We start from the raw sequence: 23491 nt of genomic DNA on the forward strand, positions 1-23491 counted from the left end.
GCGCGGGCAAAGCTGTGTGCGAATGCTATTTACTCCATAAAACTATATGTAATGTAATGTGTTTACCTCCTCTAGTAGAAGCAAAGACATTATAGATTACAGAGTAGGTATAATGACTTTGAGTAGAAGTAATTTGGTGGGTAATTCGATTAACCGTTCTAGTTCATCTTTTGAGTAGCAATAGCTAAATAGCCACAAATCACCTCTTTCGCAACTTTGTTCTTATTCGCACTTGACCTGTTTTTATTTTTGTATTTCTTGACAGAGGTTTATTTTCATATTAAAAGGAAAAAGTTTTAGTGATGAAATATTTTAATTTCGTTATAATAAAAGTTCATATATTTGTGAAAAATACGACATATGAAAGTGACTATTGCTACTTATAATATAAAATATTTATGAAATGGTGGACGAAATTTTCTTTTTTGTAGCTAACTTATGAAATGGACAAAAAGAAATAAAAGGTAAACAAAAGACATAAACTTGCTTATTTGCTCGACAGTCCCGGTAGGAGATTTACTTTGACAATGACTAACTATGTTACATACTTAACTGCGCCTGCGCTCTTTATATAGTATTATACCGACCTACGTGTATTATGACAAATAAACAGGGTCTCCCGATTTCGATTTATCAGAAAGAAAGAGAGAAAGAAAAACCGTACATTTGGCCAAACATTATCAATTTTAAAACAGCACTGTACCTAACTACATATAATAAATAGTTATTGAAGCAAAGTGATCTCCGCTCAGCATAAGTCGCTGCGTAAGCCACGACGCTGATCTTCCGCGATGCCAAAAAAATTACATAAAATTCTAAATGAAATCATCATAATCCGATATTCACTTTATTTTGCTTAACAATATAATCTGTAAATGTACAATAGACGGAATTAATACTAAAAGCATTCTTTAACAGTCAACATACCTACATACTTATTTAAATTCAGTCAATTTGAATGAATATACAAATTTACGTATACTTTACTTCAATTTAAATGGGAATGGTTGAGTTGAGCTAAAATACTTAGACATAATTGTAATTAATATATTAATATTTTAGTACTGTAGAAGATGTACAAATATTATAAATTACATATTTCCTTTTATATGTAGAGGTATCATGTAGATTTTTTATCGCAAAAATATTTTAAATGAAAATACTTATTTCATATTGTAAACAAAATATTCAGTATTTTCATTAGGCCTCGTGATCTAATCTAGGTTTTTGGGGTTAAAACTGTGTTTGCTTACCAGGCAATTCGACCTTCTCCTACAAAGCAAAAATCTACCTAGGTTAGAAGTACAATGTAAGAAATTGTTCGTTATCAAATTATAAGTGTTTTCAGTAAAATGAATACCTATCGTATCGAAGGTGACCTTCGATTTAATTTTTGTAATAAAAAAACTGTTCCTCTTAGATTTAAGCATTTAAATTGTGTAAAAAATCTAATAAATTTAAAAAACGGACCAATCCCTCCCTCCCTATATAATGCGTCCCTCCACACTAACATCCAACTATTTTTTTATTATATGTAGTTAGGTAGATACATTAACTAAGTAAGACTTTACTGAGGCCAAAGTAAAACAAAACAGAATTTATCAACGTATTAAAATGCACGCTCGTCACTATTTGACATAAAGCGTATTGTTGTGATAAAGTCCAGCGTGTAATTTACAAATTGTCACTGAGAAACAAAAGCGGTGCAATATAATTCGCCCTCGGACAAAGGAGCCGATACCTAGTACTGTTTGTGGGGACGAGCTGCGCGCACGCATTCTACCTCGCGCCAGACAGTAGCGCGCACGCGCGAATTTCAAACCGTGTGTATTAAGAGACCAGCGAGATGATGCTGGCCGGCGCCGAAATCGTCAGCGAGGACAGTGTGGCCTACAAGAGCAATGAAGAAGAGGTGACCGTTTCTAAACGGCCTCCGAACGAGCCTCCGAGCGAGCCTCCGACGGCCACAATGAAATCGTCAAAAGCAGAGCCTGTTGACATATACTTCTCGAATATCACGTGTACAGTTAATCTGGGATTTAATAAAGGTAAGTGTGTTATGTTATAAGATATCAAAATCTAGGTCTCAGACATATTGACGATGAAGTAAGAGAAAAATATTCATTCAATATTATTCATGCCTTGTAGAGGATTTATGCAACGAAGAAGGTAAGCGTTGTAATAACGGGGTTAAATTACAACTGGTTTTGAGTCAGCATTGAGCTCTGATCTACATAAAAAATGAAAATTCATAGAAGTCCTTGGACGTACTAAATAAAAAGAAATAAGGATTACATATTATAGCATAAAACACGAAGCTGTGGCAATTCTTAGCTTGTAACTTTTTGAAAAAATACAATAGGTATAATATAAATTTTAACGTGAAAAAGTGCTTGTAAAAAATAAATTATTTTATTTTAATTTTCTACTTTCCTCTATGCTGAAGTAAATGATAATGATAACTAACAATTTACTCTTACAATCGCCTTACATTTACAACACACAAACTGTTATTTTCCTTTGTGCTGATGTCTGAATATTAAATTCTGCTAGATCGTGTTATCGGATCGACATAGAAATAACTACCTATTAAAACACTTACTTTAGTACAATGACACCATGACTCAAAATAATACAAAGCGTTTGCACAACAAACATTTGAAAAAGGGAGAGAACCTTCACTAACCTCTAACAGTGACTAACTAGATACATATTTTTATGCACTATCTATCATACTATCATGTACAGAAAACGTAGTTGTGTATAGTATATTCTAAAGATTGTTCTTTACATTAAAGATGCAGAGTCAATTTGCTTGATTGTGCTAACTGGAATCACCCATGGAAAATTATTTATAAAAGCAATATGTGCACTGGAATTAAGCGTACTTACAGCTATATAGCACTATAGTAGAGTTCAAAGATGAGAATCCTTAACAAGAGGTAATGAATTACTCATATGTCGATCATTCATCTTCACTACAATACATAACAGTTTTGTAGGGGAATAAAAATTCGTGGCGATATAACCGATGGAGGAATCGTGATTATCGTCTTGATATTTATCATTATTGACGTCGAAGAATCTATCTATTATCTTAACTAAACAAATTAATCCTTACTGAAAAAGAATAAAAACAACATTGTTTCTAAAACAGACATACTTAAAGGATAAAGGAAAGTTGAGTGGGAATCAGACCGGGCTAAGTGGAGGAGATTGACAACATGTTGTACTGACCCCACATATCGTTACTACACTTTGCTCGGAGAGAGACGACCTTGGTCGTCGAGTGACGGTCGGGGATCCTAATATTATAAATGCGAAAGTAAGTTTATTTATTTCTTTCCTCTTTACGATTTATCCGCCCTAACATTCTTCCTTACATTAGTAATATTTCCTAACATTCTTCCTTACATTAGGAAAGAAGAACTCTCGTACACGAGGGCGATGCCGCGGGAAAATAGCTAAAAAAGGTGAATTTACAAACGTGTGATTAGAGATCACAGTTCACAGAGATATAACTTAATATTTTAAATCACATTGAATGAAGGTGGCTCCAAAGACTGTTGTATTAACAGCGAAAAGTCTTCCGCGTTGGAGTCAAAGGGTGATTAGAGTCAGACCAGCTATCAGCTACTAACGATGTTGATGATTATTTTGCGATAATAAAACCCAGCGCGACTCAAACATGATCACAATAATAATTAAATTCACATTTTTAATTAGATTTAATCGATTTGAACTAATTGTATCTTCTATAGATTAATGTAGAAATAATATATATAAATGTAGAAATAAATAATGCGTAAGCACTGAGAAAGGAGTTATAGATATTCTCCCTCAAAGTTAAAGTGTGTCTCTATGCTCGGTCGGAAAGCGTGCACATGTCGTAAAAATATAAAAACATAGCAAACTACAGATACAGTAAATAAATAGATAAATTTTAGTTGTTACCGTTTAATTACCGGTTAGATCTATAAATTAACTATTAAATAGTTAGATTAACCAATTAGATCGTTGAATGGTCGACAAACGTTCGTTGCAGAAAATTAATAAGTGCCTATGTGAGATTTTAAGAAATATAACTGATGCCTTTCAGAAATAATACTAGGTATAACTTGAAAATATAATTGTTATCGATAAACCATTATGAATGTTAACAAAAAGAGGCTAATCCTTGTTATCGATATTATCATTAATCAAGGAAATCGCTATATTATCAATCGAATTCTTTACGATAAATGACAATAATTGCAACATCAATGGGAAGTTGAAATAATTTACAAATGCAAATAGAACACGATCAGTATCAATCGAAATTATTGTAAATAGGTACTCGAACTGCTCAAAAAGTATTCATGTTCAAAGCGTTATTTCGAAATTTGACCATCATATGCACTTTTTCATGTAAATTTTTATATCATATCATAATTTCTTAAAAAGCTACAAACTACTGGCAATCTAGGGATTGTTCGTTACTTTTCTAAAAATTGTTGTTGTGGTAACAAAAATGCCAAACCAATACTATGATTGTACTGTGGTTGGTATACAGTTTGTGTAGTTTAGTTACTTTGTAGAGCTTGGAGAGAGAGACATGGCTTTTACGACTACCTGATAGCAAGTAGTCGCATACACACTAGTGAACTTAAACTGTCAACCATTGTGCAGGTTTCTTTACGATTTGTAGCAAAACTCTCAAAACTCATTAAAATTGTGTCTCCAAAATAAATTAACGTTATTGTTTTTGTAATTTAAATGGAAGAAAAAGCATTTACTCTAACTTAACATTATCCGTCAGGATACCCCATGAACTGGCCGATGTCGCTACTTACAAATAACAACGGAAATATTCAATTGAATTGATTTAGTTATTATGTGAGCCGGGCGCATCTTATGGGGGCATCTACCTACCTTTAGCTACTTCGCCAAATAAATGTTTTTTTTCAGCAGTCTTTATGTTATATACTTCTCGTTTCTCACAAATATAACTCCAGTATACTTATTGTAGTTTGTGATTTGTCTTCTATCATTCCTAAACATATAAGATCTGACTAAATAATTATGTTTTATTTCAATCAGATTTTATATAAATTACATTTAAAACATATATTAGGCATAAAATAATGATCGAATCACCCTTCGGCCCTGGCAAGAATAAAGACAATCAAACACCCATAGGATCGCAGAGCAATCGGGACGCGCGGGAATTGAAGAGTCGATTCTTCCATGAAAATTACTTTACATATCCTACGGTTATTTGTAAGGAATTCGGTACAAGTATTTCAATTTCTTTGATTTGACTACCGAGTGTTGCTACCAGCAAATAAATAGTAACCTTGAAGTGACCATTATTTGGGATAACTATTAACATTATCAGTAACCAATCCTTTTAAATTATCTTAAAGGTTATTCATAAGTAATACAAGGTACATATGATATAATAAATTCATTTTTATACGTTATCGATCACTATAAGAACTGTGGTATTTTACTATAAATTGCAAACTAAGAAAGAAATCTATAATTTCCTGCATTTTGATCCTGACTCCGTAGCAATGCCGTCCTGATTCCTGCATGCAAGGAATCCAGTTTTGCCAAGTCCGTCTGTCCGTCCGTCCCCGGTCTAGCTCAAAAACTATTTTGACATGATGTAATATGGTATGGGTATCCACATAATCACTCGGAAAAAGTGGTCAAATCTTGAAAAAAAAAAAGCAAATGTTAGGTACCTCCCCACACCTAAAGTGGGAATGATATTTTTTCATCTTACCTATAGTGTAGATATTAGAGGTGTGGGGAGACCGCTTTTGGGTTTTATAAACCGTTCTTATATTATTAAAGTCACAATTTTTCCTCCTCTATGAACGAAACGATTTTGTTGGGAATTCAAACGCATTATCTATATTAGAGTTTGATCTATATTAGATTAAAAAAAGTGCATTGTTATAACATCTAACGTTCATATATTTTTTTATAACATTGTAACTATTTTAGTGAAATATTTTTTAGATAAAAGAAAATTGATGACGGCACCTTGGGGAATAACCTAGATTTAACAAAAACCGCAGACCTAATACGGTTGCAATCAATGTTGCCGGAGATTTTCAAGGATATTCTGATTAAGTATAATTAACTTGCAAACATACATATTTATGCGAATCAGCTAATACCCAACACGCCGATGAACTTAGAACCCTGATAACCGCCGAGGATATAATTGACGCATGTTATCTTACAATTGCAATAGAATTTCATTATTATATCCGTGTACTTTATTAGTAGGTACCTACAAAATTGCTGTGTTTTTTAATATTTATCTAATCCTATTGCTAATACTTTTTTCAATTATTAACCTTTTGATTTTGCGTTTTGATAATGCATTGAATCCAAGTACTTGTAAAAGAATCAATCAAAACTATTCTTACAATTACTTACATAAAGAGCAACTTTGTATTCACAGACAGACATATATCCAATATACTTAGGTAATTAATGATGCAGAATGATTTTATACCTAAACCACATTAATATTTTAACATATATAATTATTATGTTCTTGTACTTTACGTGTTGACATACACAGTGTTATAATCTCCTATTAATTTGTTATCATCACCAAAGGTCACGTGTGAAATTAACAAGAAACATTTAACAATTCATATCTTTAAATAGTAATAAAAGGTAATAATGGTCATGATAATATATAAATCTGTGGTCATGATCACGCGTTTAACATTGTATCATCATACACAAATATTTCTAGGTACCTATATAGTTTCAGCATACAACAGCGTCTCGCGTATCGCCTCTGTTGATTTTTTCTTTCCGTTGTTCTATGGTGTTGAAGGTCAGAATTTTAGCCATAGGTTTGGTCTATGGGTTTTAATTGGCTGGAAATGTTTTATAGAATAATCGGTTCGAATTTTGAAATTGACAAATTGTAAAAGGAAATATGTTAACTGAAGATTTTAAATAAAATCTACAAGATCCTCGTCTCGTTTCATTCATTCATTTCTTGGCTGTTTAGAGAGCCTGATATTTTTCGAGTTAATTTGTGATATTTCCCATTTTATATTTTCTTCATTTTACAGTGCAGTAGGCAATAATTATATATTACTTTAAACCAAATATAGTCTATTTATGTAAGAAATATAAATGGTTGTTTATTATACTCTAAATCATAATAAATATTGATTTTATAACTTACATAACTGTGATGGTGTAATAAATTCAACAATAATTTTGTCAACTTTTACTTATTTCGTACTAATCTACCCTCATTTTAGAGTGCCTAGTAAAATATTTTTCTATATTCTCTTTTTACAGCAGCTCTTCAGCATCAATAACGCTTAGGTCACTCGTTATTTCAATCGGGCAACTAATTGACATCTACAAACTTTATCCCTGTATAAAATGCTCCGATAATTTTCAAAAACATTAAGCTAGAAGTCGTATAAATTCAAATATGGAAAATTAGTATAGTACGACTTACTGAACAATAAGTAGTGGTCTGTAGTAGAAGTAGTGTTGTCATAAGTATTTAAATAATAATAAAGAGCTTGATACCCATTTTTATGTATACTCAGATTATTCAATATGATAGATATCTTATATAGAAAGAAAGAAATAAAGTTTATTGGCTAAACACAAAATGCTACACAATGGGACTTAACCTATAGATAGGTTCTAAAGACTTAATCTACAAATACTAAATAATTCTTATACATAAATGAATGTCGCAGTATATATTATTTCATTTTTGTGTCAGTTTTGTTAAGTTTTTTAGATCATATCATGTATTTTGTTAATATATTCTAGTTTTGATATGTCAAAGAGTACAGCTGCTATTACAGGCTTCCGGTTAGATAAAAAACGTCATAAAACAAAACCTGTGTAATCAGACTTATGTATTTCTAATAACAACAAGTTCATATTACGTAGTAACTGATACTTGCGGTCTGATGGCGGGTCAAGGGTAATATACTTGCCTCGGACCTAACTCTGAAGTTACCACGATACACGTGCAGTTACCAACGAAACTAACGCCGACGTCAAACCATGTGAGTTTTATGTTTTCTTAGAATATATGATACTAGCGACCCGGCACGGTATAACAATATCAATATCCCGGTCGGGTAAAACAATAATAAATTATACACCTAAACTTTCCTTTTACATCATTACATAAAAACGCGTATCAAAAACCGTTGCGCAGTTTTAAAGATCTAAGCATACATAGCGACAAACTGACAGCGGGAATTTGTTATAATACTATGTAAATGGTGGCATAATTATATACTACTAATATTATAAATGCTCAAATTTGTGAGGACGTATGCGTGTCGTTCTTTTACATGCAAAAATTACTGGACGGATTATTATGAAATTTAGTACACGGGTAGAATATAACTTGGAAGACATATACATATGGTACTTTTTATACTGAAATTCCCACAGGAGCGAAGCCCCGAGGCGCAGCTAGTAACAATATATAAATATAGATATTGGATTGTGCCCGAGTACTTGTACTTGGATCCCAATGATTTCTCATACCAGTTACTACATACTATATTCTGACCTATACTCTTACGATATGATATGACTCATGCCATCCGCCATACCTGAACTTTAAACTGTAAATACATTATTAGGATTAGATTGTAATAAAATTTCCCGGACACCACATTGGGTTGCAATATTTTTTTATGAGTGCTTCACCTCGGATCTCCATTGATGAAGCACAAGATACTTTAAGGTCTTTGTGCTCCACCTGGGATACTTACAGGCGTCATCCTCTTCCAAACGAAAGCTGTCATTTTTATAAACTTTACTTCCTAAATCATCCAACCTCACTGACTGACGACCTCAGTGGCGCAGTGGTAAGATTCTTGCCACTGAACCGAGAGGTCCCGGGTTCGATCCCCGGTCGGGTCATGATGGAAAATGATCTTTTTCTGATTGGCCCGGGTCTTGGATGTTTATCTATATATGTATTTATTATAAAATATAGTATCGTTGAGTTAGTATCCCATAACACAAGTCTCGAACTTACTTTGGGGCTAGCTCAATCTGTGTGATTTGTCCTAATATATTTATTTATTTATTTTTAATTATTCCAAATCGAACATTATTAAGTCCACCACACCACTGCTTCGAAATAACCACGTCACCTACCTACCTAGCAAAAATGTTATTAAAAGATTTACAAACTGTGAACGAACCCGGATCCGGATTGAAATTGTATCTAATTCAACGAACAAAATTGATAGATAACACACACATTGATTAGACATTTATTTATTAAATTATTAGTAATTAACTTATCAAGCTTCTCTGGAATAAAAAAAAATAGAAATAGAAAGTAAAAAACTACCAATTATGAGAAAGAAATTATACGCTAGAATTGTCAAAACACTATTTGTTCTCAAGATAGACATTCATAGGGACTATTTTGCGGCGAATTTTATATTATAGGATGCGTTGCACCTGCCAACTTTAACCTGCGCATAAAACGTAAAGTCTGGTGTACTATGCGTTTAACTTATACTATGCTTTGGTTATACTTTGCTTTACTTTCATTGACAGTGGCGCGCAGGTGAAAGTTAACGTCAGCCAAAGTTGAGTGGTGCAACCCACTCTAAGTAAGTACCTATTATAATTCTGAAAGCGGAAATCATATTTTTTTGGGATGGCATTTGGCATAATTGTGAATACCAGTTGGTCCATGAGGAAAACGTGTTTCGGAATGGTTACTACTGAAAAGAGTAGGAATAAAAATCCTTGATTGTATAAATCATTGTGAAACTTATAGCCATGGTCCAAAGGGCAACAGTCTAGAGCTAAGATTGTGACACCCTATTGTTTCTGATCAGCTGACTAGTTATATTGATATAAACAACGTCCTCAAGCTATTCATACATAACTGTTACTCATTAACTATTAATACTGATGACTACACGAATGCATTGCATAGTTGGGATTTATTAAAAGTAAACAGCAAATAGGTAGGTACGTAAACTATGCACAGTATAATCTTTGGAATCATGTTTTTCCAAATTTTCATGAACACTCATAGGTACTTAGCACAGACCATTTAGTAAATGGTCTGTGGTACTTAGGTACTACTTAACTAGATAGATAGTTACCATATACTTATTTATTGACCCTTTAAAGATTCCGTTGACACTTTTATAATTTTTTTCTTCCATATTATTTATTATTTATTTATTATTATTTATGCATAATAATTATACTGTTATTTTACATAATTCCTAAGCTTATAAGTAATAACAAATTCTATTTTGACAGTTAAATCTTTCAAAACTATATGTATAACAGATACTTACAGATTTAACTGAACATATATGAAAAAATAAGTAGGTATATGATATACTGAGTATTTCGTGTTAAATTTACTTTAAGACAAGTTAGTACAATTATACTAAAAGTAAAACTTGACGCAAATTAAAACCTCCTCACAATATCCCAGTATGAAACTTTCTCTATATAAAGATTAAAGATGAACTTACTTATATAATGCCTGCCTTCGAGGGGCAGAACACGAACCGGTTGTATAACCTCGTTAATTTCTCATTACACCAGTTTCGCGCTATTGGTAGGGTTGCAATATCCCATATTTACGGAATTGTTAAAGTATTTTACAGCCCATACATTATTATTTCTGAGCGTCCGGTATTGCCATAGACAAGATTCATGATCTAAAAAAATCACCTGCATCCTTAAATAGGTACCTAGCTTACATTATAAAGTTATGTTATGGCAACCCGATGTATGAATTTGTAATCTAAAAAAGGTTATTCGTAAAATTCCGTCGAGCTAGAACTGGCAACCCTAGCTATCGGTGAGTCCAAGGGCATTTCGAAACTTTGCCTTGCGCCCTAAATCTTTATCGAAGTTGGTTGGTACCTATCCTTTATCTATTATTGTTACTATTACTATGTATTTAGTAATCATTACTTTACTCATTGGCAAAATAATGTCGTTTTCTCTGTTATTCTACGAATACTGGTTAGGCCCTATTCGGACGAGCGTGGCGTCAAAATTACACATTGTGGTAGTTCTCTTGAAGACTTCCATCTCTATTTATTTGTCAACTTCTATAGTTTTAGTTAACTAATTACCTATCTATATTTTTGACGTCAAATAGTTACACGTGATACGTGTAACCTACTTAAATATGTAGAATTTCAATAAGTGAAGCAATTCTTCACTTGATAAGTGTAGATATAGGTAGGTTTGCAAGGCAATAGAGTGTTAAAATAAAGTAGTAAAAGTAGAAGAGGAAACCATAAATATAAATTATAACAATAAAGAGACTTCACTAAATATGTGACGTTTTTGCAAAGTGTCCAATATTTACATATTATAAAAAGAAGACTGAACGTGACAACTCAAAAACCACCGAATTTTTTTGACGGCTTTACCAATAGATAGCGTGATTCCTGACGAATATTTAGGTGTATACATTATTATTGTTTTACTGGCCGCTAGTTAGTAATTTATGAAAGAGGAAATGACTATTATAACTTATTTTTTTTAATTTTTTTTCACAAATTTTTATAATAAAGTACAGAGAGAGTCGAAGACAAAGTTAAAGGGGAGGGGGTCAAGATCTTTAAAGGGTTGTAGTTGTGTGTTGTAGGGGTGCGCCCTGTGAGAAATGAGTAAATAAGGTAAATTTAGAGAATCATCTTTATCAATAATATTTTAGTGCATCAAAATGTAGCTGAACTGGTCCGATAAATAACTACTTACATGTAAACAAAACAATACAACGATGATAATTTTAATAAAACACCTATTTTAATACACGGGGTCAAGTCAACAGTCATATGCTAATTAAGCATTTTAGTGCAGTGCGCGATACCTGTTCCACGATATATATTGGTACTTTCCATATATACTATAATGGTAAATGGATTTTAATAAAGAGGCAATTGCAAATTTACTCTTATTCATCGAAGCATAAAGATCCAGACCAGAGTAAGTTGACATGAAGTGTACGCAAATATCACAACCGTTCTTTATTTCCCCTCCTCCCACTTGGACTTCCATCTATGACTGGATCCAAATATACATTTTTTAAATTTTAAACAAAACTGTGAATATAAAACTTACCTAGTCCAAAAGTTGTGCTTTTTCAAAAAAAAGAAAGGTACAACAGCGGAAATACTTGACATGATATCGATATATTTAATGGTTTTGTTTAAAAAAATAATCCTAAACTTTTAAATTGATCAACATTAGCATGACCCACTTCTGACTTCGTTATCATCTGCATGAAGTCACACGAGGTCAACGACCGCCACTTTTGCACAAAACACGAGTGTACCACGCACGTGCGCGAGCGCTCTTTGTTTGGGGAGCGCTTCCTGGGAACTCGTGTCACCTTCGTTGTTTTATTATGCAAATTAACACTTCCTTAAAATTATTTTATTCATCTCAAGATTCATCACACAAAAGTAACTAAACAATGGTTCAACCAGTGCTCAAATTTTGAGGGACTGCCAAACTCAACTCTACGTTACGTTACGGTACGGTTACGGTAAGTACTTATGGAAATGGCCATCATGTAGATAAAATTTCCATAAGTACTTACTTCAGATTTGTCCATAATAATATTATTATGGACAAATCAGAAGTATCAACAAATAAAAATAAAATTTCTAGTAATCTTACTAATCAATACGCAACATTTGCCCGTTTGTATTGTAAATAATAAATAAGTATGGTCGTATCATCGAGATATATGGAATTAATATAATACCTACTTTTATCTCAAAAGTCCTACGTTTTTCGAAGCTGGACCTTAGATTGTATGGATTTTCAATCCATGAATGTAATATAACTACTGAAAGTAAAAAAAATGTATTTCCATCATAAAACATTTACATTTGGTACAGTCAACAGCACATCAACCTACACATATTCATTACCATTACGGCACCATAAAGGTTCATGCAAGGTAACTTTATGTACTGTTGACTGTACGCGTGTTTTGACAAACGAGGGCCCCGGACTGGAGCCCAAGCTAGAAAAGATCTGTTTTACAGGACTCCTGGCGGCGGCGGCAAGCCTTTGTTATCCGGTATCAACGATGTGCACCAACAATACAAATCTAATACAAACTTTTACCAAGCCGAGTCTACCGCCAACAATCAATTCTAATTAAAATATGATTCCGGAATTTGATCCCTTAATAAAGAATTAGCAAATAGACCAATTGCTAACCAAAGTTAATATTCCGCGATATATCATTGAGATGAAAAGCAGGACACTCGCCCACGATTTTAAAATAGATATAGGTTAGGTACCATAGTTAGGCACAACGCACGTGGCTTGTGCAAATTTTGCTTCGCTACGAGCCTTATATCCCAATACGAGTATCATATGTACTTATACTCATTAAAACAGCTTCTCTTGGTAATTAGATATTGCATTGCCATGATACATCCTTGGATTATAAACTTATAATCTCAGTCTCATTAGCTAATGTCAAGGGTTAGGACACTTAGTACTTACACTGGCATCACAAATTACGTAAACAATTATTTGTGATAATGTGTGAACATAATATTATTCACACAAAATCAGATGCGCAAATACATGAATATTAATTTACGATGAAATCAGACAGAAAAAATTAACACTATTAATCTGCTGGCATAAGCGATATTCATGAATAATTAAATGAAAATGTTTTTACAATGATACCTACCTAATCAATCATTACTTAAACTCTGCCTCTCACAAGTGTTATGTTTGAGGGTTCATGTTTGTATGTTAGTTTCTTTTATTATTCAAATATAATTCCTAATCACTCTATCGGATAACGATGTGTGTGTTTTTGAGAAATTTCCAGCCCAGAAGCCGGGAAAACGTTCAGGTGAGAGAGAGAGAGATAGGTTGCTTGTCTATCACATCACATATGAGAAAACCCTCCAGTTTATTACCCTTTCCCTTGTTTGACTTTTACAATCTGCACATTCTGTGTGCTGTGTGTGTGTGTGTGTGTGTGTGTGTGTGTGTGTGTGTTTTTGACGTGAATAGAAAATAAGTGTATAATTGGTTATTGCAAAAAGATGACTCTGTCAGAGTAGGCAGTGACCGATTAACAAATCGTACACAAGAAGTTTGCTTGTTGATAAGACAATTGTTTGTTGTCCAAGTATTTATTATAAGCATCATTATTGATATTTATTTTAGTCATGTTATGTGGATGAAAACCTTTTCACTGGACGTCCTTCCTCTTACCTAAATATTCGTAATCCTCAAATTGAATTTATGAATATACCTACTGTACCTACTTTCAACTTCTTTCGATCACTAACTGATAGGTTTCGCACATGTGATTTATTGGATAAGAAAATAGTTTTTATGATGGAAACTGGTGCTATCCAGCCAGTTATCGAGTATCTCCACTAACTATTGAAAATTAAATTCAATAGAAATGCTTTAATAAGGTTTAGAATAACTTTATTCTCATAAGAATTACAATATCACACTGGAAAAGAAGATGATCTAAGTTTGGGACGTATGTTAATTTCTTGAGTCCATTGCGCAAATACATTATCCAAATATTGGTCTATATCAATACAGAATTACGTTTTTAAAACAAATTATGAGTGTATATTTATCCTGGAGAGCGTACTGGCCGTCAACGTTCATTGCTAATCGCATCCTCTGACGCGCGAGAGGGTTATCGTGGGTCGAGTGCGGAACCCAGGCCTGGGGTCCGCAAACATATAGGTCAGCTTGCCAAATGAGAACAGATCTTGATCCGTGTTCTAATTGGTGCATTTGTTTTGCAAAGATTGTCGCTTCTTGTGAATTAAAGGATTCTGCATTAACACAGTACGATATATAAAACAGTACGATTTCGTACCATACTGCCAATACATAAGAATCGTTTATTACTTATTAGGTATAAAATTATGCAATCAATAGTTAGGTAGGCCAAGTAGAAAGTATAACTCAATTTTGATAGCTTTTTATAGAGATTCAGAATAAAATTTATACCATGCTCAATCGTAATGCTAACGGCCCGTGTCCCGACCTATGTACCTAACCTTCCTGAGGAATCACACTAACTATTGATGAAAACCGTACAAAAATCAGTCTGGTGTAGTTTTTGAGTTTATCGCGTAAATACAGACGCGACACGGCGCGACACGATGGGGGACTTCTTTTTATAATATATCTAATGCAATAAATATTAATTAATAAATAAAAATAAGATAATTATACAGTATTACATGCACAATGTATCTCAAATTGCTCTACAAGCAGTTGATTATATTTAACTTCATTACCTGCAATGAAGTTAAATATAATCAAGTCTGTCGTGATTCTATGTGTTTAGATAGTAAATCATATGCTTTGTCGTAGGATCTCCATTACTACTAAGTTTAATTGAACTAAACTGATAATACGTACAGCGCTTCGTTAATTTATCACCAATTAATAATATTTTTTTTATCATTGTGGAATATTCTCACACGGTATGCGTAATTTGACACTGGACTTTGTTCCAGGATAGCGGGACTGTGTGTAATGTTCACAGAACGAACGAGTTGATTTCCTATTTCGGTATGGATAGCCTTTTTGGGAGCGTAATAAATTGTAATCCTAATCACATTCTCTAACTATCACATGAGTAGGTACAACTATATATCAATACAAACTTGGTCGTCCCCAAGCCATAACATTGAATTGTCGCCTTTTTAAACTTAATACCACAATACATTTTATTGTGTGTCAAATATATAATTAAAAATAATTGTTCCAGGATCGAAGCAGATCTTGCACGGGGTGCACGGACGGCTACGCCCGCGTCAGCTGATCGCCATTATGGGGCCGTCCGGCGCGGGCAAGTCCACATTGCTGGACGTCCTGTCTGGGTACCGGATCAGTGGTGTGGGGGGAGCGGTCTTCATTAACGGGAGAGGCAGAATCATGAGTGAGTCCATCGATTTGATATGTTAGTCGCAAGTATAAAACTTAATTTAAATAATGAATTTTATAAAATTGTGCTCGAGTGGGAATCGAAGCTAAACAATATGTTGATCTCCTTATATCTTTACGGAGTGTGTTAAAAAAATGATACACTTGAGTGTTGTTATAAGGGTTCCATTTTTTATTGTTGGTACGGAACCCTAAAACCAATTTAATTACGTAATAAAGGCCAACATATTGAATTTAAAATTAAAGAAAAATAACTAGGTCGATTAACAAGTATAATAGGTATTCGCATCTTGCCTTGGACTAACAAGCTCGAGTTAATAACTAATAATATCTTAAGTATAATTAGAATTAATGCCAATAAATAATTGCTCACAGATAATAATTCACACGGAAATCGAACCCGGACACAATTTGCGAAACACGACTTGTTTATCAAATAATGTCTCTGCTATCATATATCTGGTAGATGTGATATTACTTACCTAATCCTACACACTATTGAACAAGTAACGTGTATTGTGTATGCAATATTCACTACTTTTCAAATTAAAATTATTTAGTTAGCCCGCTCTACATATGGACATCGTACTAATGTTTACACCCATTTGAAAAAATGGGCTACGATTATACTCAAATTTTCATCAATTACTTAAAGAATTAAAGAGAACTAATGCACAATATGAATGGCAATAAACACTTTTAATTGAATGAAAGTGTAAATTATCTTGCAGAGAATTTCAAGAAGATCTCATGTTACATTCAGCAAGACGACCGCCTGCAGGGCCTGCTGACGGTGGGGGAAAATATGGCCGTGGCAGCGGACCTCAAGCTGCCCACCACAATGGACAAGTACGACAAAGGAGAAGTGGTAAGTATCATGTAGGGTACCTACATCATTATTAACATATTATTGATCAAACAGGAAAAAGTTATGGAAATAATAATGAGATGAAAAAAACTCTAAAATCGAGCGGTGAATAATATTAAAAAGTACATATGACATCTTTAACAAAACTATTTAAACAGAAGGAAAGGCTTATGAACAACTAGCTGCGCCTCGGGGCTTCGCTCCCGTGGAAATTTCGAGATAAAAAGGGTTTTATGCCGAAATTTCCACGGGAGCGAAGCCCGAGGAAATTTGATACACGGGTAGGGACCCGTGTACCAAATTTCGTAACAATCAGTTCATTCGATTTTGCGTGAAAGAGTAGCATACATCCTCACATACTTGCATTTATGATACTAGTAGGTAGGATTTTGTAAAATTTTCAATCAATGCCTTGGCCAGAAACAAGAATTCATGGTGCAACACCTGATTGATCAGATCTAGTAAAATATTTTTTCTCAAACACACACGCTGAAAAGGTGTGTGTTTTATTTCTCCTAGTTATATTTACAAACTTGACAAACACAATGTGTGATTTAAAAACTCACGACAATCTGTTATTAGATAGCATTCACAATAATCGTGACATGCTATATGAATTCAATACTGTTTATCACGATAAATGTCAGCGCAACTACAATGTTTATCTTTGGATATAAGTAGATTTATAATCCGAAATCTTTTGTTATCATATCTTAGTATACATATTTATTTTTTATTTTAGATCGAAGAAATACTAACAAACTTGGGCTTGTATGAGCACATCAACACAAGAGGGTCACAGTTATCCGGAGGCCAAAGGAAGAGGCTATCGATTGCTTTGGAACTCATAAACAATCCCCTAATAATGTTCCTAGACGAACCCACGACGTAAGTCAAAACTTCAGCAAAAATTACTTGGTGAAATTTTTGTACGTCTACAGTGTGGTCCAGTAAACAAATACTTAACAAAAAATAAGAAAAACTGGACAATTATAAAAAAAAATTCATTAATATTTTTCGAAGGTTAATCAAACACTTCTAACCAACCCAAACACCCTTGAATGCCTTGTTTCATAATTATTTCAATACGGAGGTAAATAATTCCAAAAAATAAGAATATGTTTCAATTTGGATTAAAATATCCATTCAATGAAAATCAAAATAACAGAGTGAACCAATGCGCTCCGCACATGTCTATAAAGGAAACCAAATTTCCATGGTAGTTTGAATCTGGATTATAAAGGATTATGCTAACCTTCCAGGGGTCTGGACAGCTCGTCGTGCAGCCAGGTGGTGCAGCTGTGCCGGTCGCTGGCGCACCAGGGGCGCACCATCGTGTGCACCGTACACCAACCCTCCGCCTCATTGTTCCAGCTATTTGACCAGGTCAACTTTCAAAACCTTCATTATAAATTACTCCTCAGGCATTTCTTGACGTATTTTTTTTCTATAAGGGAACTATTCTGCCCCGCTGCTTGAAATATAATATGTCCAAAATTGTCATCAACGTGATATACCCTATTTTCAGGTGTACGTGTTGGCCGCCGGACAATGCCTCTACCAAGGCACCACTGCCAATTTAGTACCCTACCTTGATGAAGCTGGTGTTCCCTGCCCGATTTATCACAACCCTGCTGATTACAGTAAGTGTTTCAATGAAACAATAGTTATGCGTTTGTTTCCACACATACTGATTATTACAGTTTGAGGATTTGGTATCGGATTTACTAACAAAACTATCTACAAATAATGCGTTACACAGATTTCATTTCGATCGATTATTTCGTAAAAAAAGTAAAAGATTGTAAAAGCTGTCGCAGGAGAATAAACATTGGTTTATTCTCCTGTCAACTACAATCTTTTACATGGGTAAATAGTCAAAATCTAAGATATTTTTGAGGGAAATACAAATATCAGTCATAAATTAGACAAATCTAAAACTTATATTTTTCTCATTTTCAGTAATCGAATTAGCGTGTGGAGAATATGGTGATGATAAAATTCAACTGCTAACGTCAAAAGCCGAGAACGGTCGTGCTCTAGATTGGTTCCCGGAATCTGACAGCATTCCGACCATGGAGGGTCTACGGAAACAGTTTCCTCTCAGCGTCCTGAGGGACCAGGATCCGGGAAATAATACGGAAGAGACTTCCCAGTCCAACCAGAGATCTGTACTCATTAAGCGAGGATTCTTGAAAGCTAAACGCGATTCCGTAAGTTTTAAGTGTGCTTATAATTCTAAAGGGCATTAATAAATAAACGAGATAATTTAATACCATATTATAGTTATGCAAATAGATAAATAATTACCGAGCTCTGACGTAATGGATTGTAAATGGTTAATTATTAGAAGATAGGAATCGTAGAGGACTTCTTTTTTCTTCCAAGCCAAGTTATTGCGTGTTCATACTTACTTCCAACTTCAGTTCTAATGTCAATTATTAAGATAATCTAATGTTGTTGCAACAGCTGGGCCGATTTCCAGCATTAAGAAACTCCTACACTTGAACTTAAAGTTGAGGAACTACCAGACGATTACAAAATCTTGTGTTAAAAATTGATTTTGTTACTCATTATTTTAATGTCCTTTTACAGACCATGACACATCTAAGGGTGATCGTAAATATAGTGGTAGGGATAATGCTGGGGATGCTATTCATAGAGGCTGGTAATGAGGGCTCCAGGGTGCTGGAGAATTACAACCTGCTGTTCGCTATACTGATGCACCATATGATGTCGCCGATGATGCTCACTATTCTTACATGTAAGTAAAGCTAGTAATTTGTAACTTTGAGAATTAGTATAGTAGGTAATTTAAATTTTAACGTGAAAAGTACATGTGAAGACCTAATTTCTGAATAATCTAATTTCTGCATTGGCTTTAACTATTTTATTTTTAATCATAATATCCCACCATCTTATTAATTCTATGATAAATGCAATTGATAGAATTTGTGTCAGTGTTTCTAGATGTTTGTTAGGCACTTAATCACGCAAAACCTACTGTACGGATTTCGAGGAAATTTTGTGAAGTACACTAATATATATTATATTACTAATAATTGATAAAATTATTTATACTAAAATATATCTGTCTTAGCTAGCACATATGATACTTAATTCCTCGAAATTCATGGAGTCAGTGCTCGGAACGCAACTTGAAATTATTTGTATCTGTACATGTACCTTTATACCTGTAGGTGTTACAAAAACATTTACCAACACCAAGACTTACAATATATTATGGTTTATTTTCAGTCCCTTCGGAAATGTCAGTTCTGTCTAAAGAGCACTTCAACAGATGGTACTCGCTGGGATCATACTACATCTCTATAACGTTAGTGGATTTACCAATCTCTGTAAGTATTATTCTCTTATGATTACTTTTAGTAAAGGTCCCCTATTCATTTGACATACCATACTTTTGTTTATCATAATGACATTTACACAACTATACTGTATAACTGTGCATATTTTTTAAAGAATAAAAGTGTTGAAGCATTTTTCAAATTATTTTATCACTAGCCGTGTAATATTTGGACGCTCACTCGCTTCATTCGCTCGCTTTTGTTTTGGTCACAAGTAAACTAACAAACCTAACCTACAAATTCTGTAAATAAAGTTGTCATCATGTCAAAACCGAGTTATGCAAAAATACATTATGCCAAAGTATATTACGGTAAACATAATTATGCAAATAGAAGGAATCCGTTATTTACACACTCGATAAATCGAAGAAGAGTGTGTGGATATAGCGAGTATTGATTTAATTTTAATTTTGCAGATAATCTCGTGTCTGATATTCAGCGTGATTGTGTACACGATGTCAGCGCAGCCTCTAGACATCGTACGCTTCAGTATGTTCTTCACTATCTCGCTGTACATAGTGCTCGTCGCGCAGAGCTTCGGGCTTATGATCGGCGCCGGCGTAGACGTTGTCGTGAGTTTTGTATTGTTCAGTTATATTGATGATCTTCTGAACTTATCCATGCCCATCGCAACGTTTAAATGGTTGATTAAACGCCACTTGACCTTACCGATTTCGTTGTTTGCATGTTTAACTTTGTAACTATTTTTGAAATAGGTACTTATTTTATTTCAGAAAGTAACAAGGGAATGTTTCTTTTTCAGAACGGCACATTCTTAGGTCCAACTCTATCCGTGCCCATGATGATGTTCGCCGGATTCGGTGTGACGCTGCGGGACCTTCCCTCGTATCTGTATTGGGGCTCTTACTTTTCGTACCTGCGCTACGGGCTCGAGGGCTTCGTCGCCGCCATCTACGGCTTGGACCGGCCCGTGCTCGCGTGCGAAGAGGCGCTCTACTGCCATTACAGGTAATAATAGGTCCCAGCCATACATACAGCTGCAAATTGGACCTTGTAAAGTTGTAAAACAGGGCACGCGATACCTAAGGGACGAAATTTTTAGTAGAAGTTTTATTAAAAGATACTAGCGGCCTGGCATCGCTCAAGAAAAAAGATAACAAATCCATCCTCAGAAATCACATTATCTATTGGTGAAAACCGCATGAAAATCCGTGCAAATAACAGTTTTTGAGCTTATCGCGTATAGAAGTTAAATTAGTTAAGTAACTTTTTAAGTAATTTGTATTTTTTATGTTACCACAATTACACAGAAACCCGAGCGTGTTCCTGAATGAAGTGGCGATGTCTCCGAACAAGTTCTGGTGGGACGTGCTCGCGCTCTCGCTGTACGTGGTCGTGTTCCGGGTAGCCGCCTTCCTGCTGCTCAAGTGGAAACTCACGGCTGTGCGATAGACTGATTTCGTAGTACTTTATTTATATACCTATCAACTATCAATAATGTGTAAAGTATCGCGCTTTGAACACATACTACATGTATACTAACGGGACTTGTCACGAACCTTGGATATGACTAACTGGCCAATCACATCAATCAGATTTATCTAGCGGGTTAATTCTGTCAGATTACAATATGATATTTTATCAGAAAGTGGAGAGACAGGGCCTTAATGTTGCTGAAGTTTCTTAGACCTTGTCCCTAAGTCCTGTTAGGATATATATGTAGTAATGTACACCTATAAATTTCCATAAATGTGTATTCACGAAGTTCGGAACGGTGGCGTGGCTGGTGGGAAAAGAAAACCAAACAACACAATATTGTAACAAGATTTTAAAAGTGATATATGACATATTCTTACACTTATTAGGATTTGTGCAATGGATTTAAATAAATCACGGATTCCAACAAATTTCAACGGACTCCGTTTTCTTGAAAGAAACTTGCCTACGTTTTCAATTTATGATATTTTAGTAGACTATCCAAAATCAATTCCTTCTCTCCTTTATATTTATTTAGAATCTTTACATTAACAAATGATAGCAACGTTATAATTCTTGGTGAACACACATTTTCAATTTTATACAGGGTTAGCTTATGTAATAGCAATAAGTAAAAGGGATAAACTAATATTTGGACTTTGATATAACATTGTTTTCGTAGTGTTACTGTATGTATGTCAAAACAAAAGACGAGCGCGACGGTTTCAGAAATTAAACTGAATTATTTACTACAGCATATAACTTACAGGTATACTTAGTTGCACTCATGAACCAGTTGCACAACCCGTCCACAAACCTACTTCTTTTTACATTCCAAACATTATCTTGATTTTATTTATATATAAATGCAAAATTTTTCTGTGATATGTCATTTTAAAACAATGTTATGTCTGCTCATCGAACTAATTATTTTTTCTTGAATTTTAACATAGGTACGTACTTATACCAAAAATGGCAAAACATGTAATATTAAAATTACTTGTATGAAGACAAGTTAAAATTATAGTTATTTTAATGTAGGCTATTCTAACTGAAATTATGTTTTACATAAGTTTTGTACCTACATGTAAAGTAGGAAATGTACACAAAATATTTTTGTTAATTTTATAAGAGAAGGAAGGCAGGTGGGAAGTTATATTTACATACACTTTCATTGGATCGTTTTGCAAATGGTTAGACGTTCTTGTTGAATCTTGCCTATACTTAGTCATGTTTACACGACTGCCCAAGGAGTGTGATTGTAGATATAATTTTAAATGTGGAGCTCAAAATTGCTCATTTGAATTACTATTTATTTTTTGTTACATATATAGAAAATAGATAAATAAATTAGTTTATAACAGTGAAACTTATAAATAAAATCATAAAATGTTAATTTTTTTTTCAGTATTACCTATTTTCTATTACAATATTAGTTTGGATAAATTCAAACTTCATCAAGCAACAAATACGTCATTTTGTAGCTCTGTCTACGACTTTTTGTTCTACGGATGCTACAGTCTACAAGGTTTGTAGAACCTTCGGGACAATAAGGACCTAAGATGAATTAATGTTAAAATGTTCATTCGTAACCTCTTTCATAAAATAATAAATTGTTATTATAATTTATTATTATACAGGAGTAAATATTTCGAGCTATCTGACATAAGTGAATACGAAAAAAAGAAATTGAAATATCATCATCATCGGCATCATCGTTTCACTTAAATAAGAAAGAGAAACGCGTATACATAAAGGAAAAAAAATAACAGAACAAAAAGCTAATATATTTTATCCCTCATTGTGCCCGGTTGTCAACGCCCACGAGTATCTT

General features: G+C 33.8%; 1 protein-coding gene across 1 annotated transcript; it reads left to right on the forward strand.

The window, feature by feature from the left end:
* The first annotated feature begins 1729 nt into the window (after positions 1-1729).
* On the forward strand, positions 1730-23053 carry LOC128676787 (uncharacterized protein). Its single transcript, XM_053757118.1, has 12 exons — positions 1730-2048; positions 15809-15979; positions 16716-16852; positions 17595-17740; positions 18115-18238; positions 18381-18495; positions 18815-19065; positions 19448-19616; positions 20111-20211; positions 20637-20792; positions 20984-21189; positions 21492-23053. The coding sequence occupies exons 1-12, from the start codon at positions 1847-1849 to the stop codon at positions 21631-21633; spliced, it is 1920 nt and encodes a 639-aa protein (XP_053613093.1). The 5' UTR covers positions 1730-1846; the 3' UTR covers positions 21634-23053.
* Positions 23054-23491: the final 438 nt, after the last annotated feature.

Source organism: Plodia interpunctella, chromosome 16 (genome assembly GCF_027563975.2).
Source record: "Plodia interpunctella isolate USDA-ARS_2022_Savannah chromosome 16, ilPloInte3.2, whole genome shotgun sequence".
NCBI lineage: Eukaryota > Metazoa > Arthropoda > Insecta > Lepidoptera > Pyralidae > Plodia > Plodia interpunctella.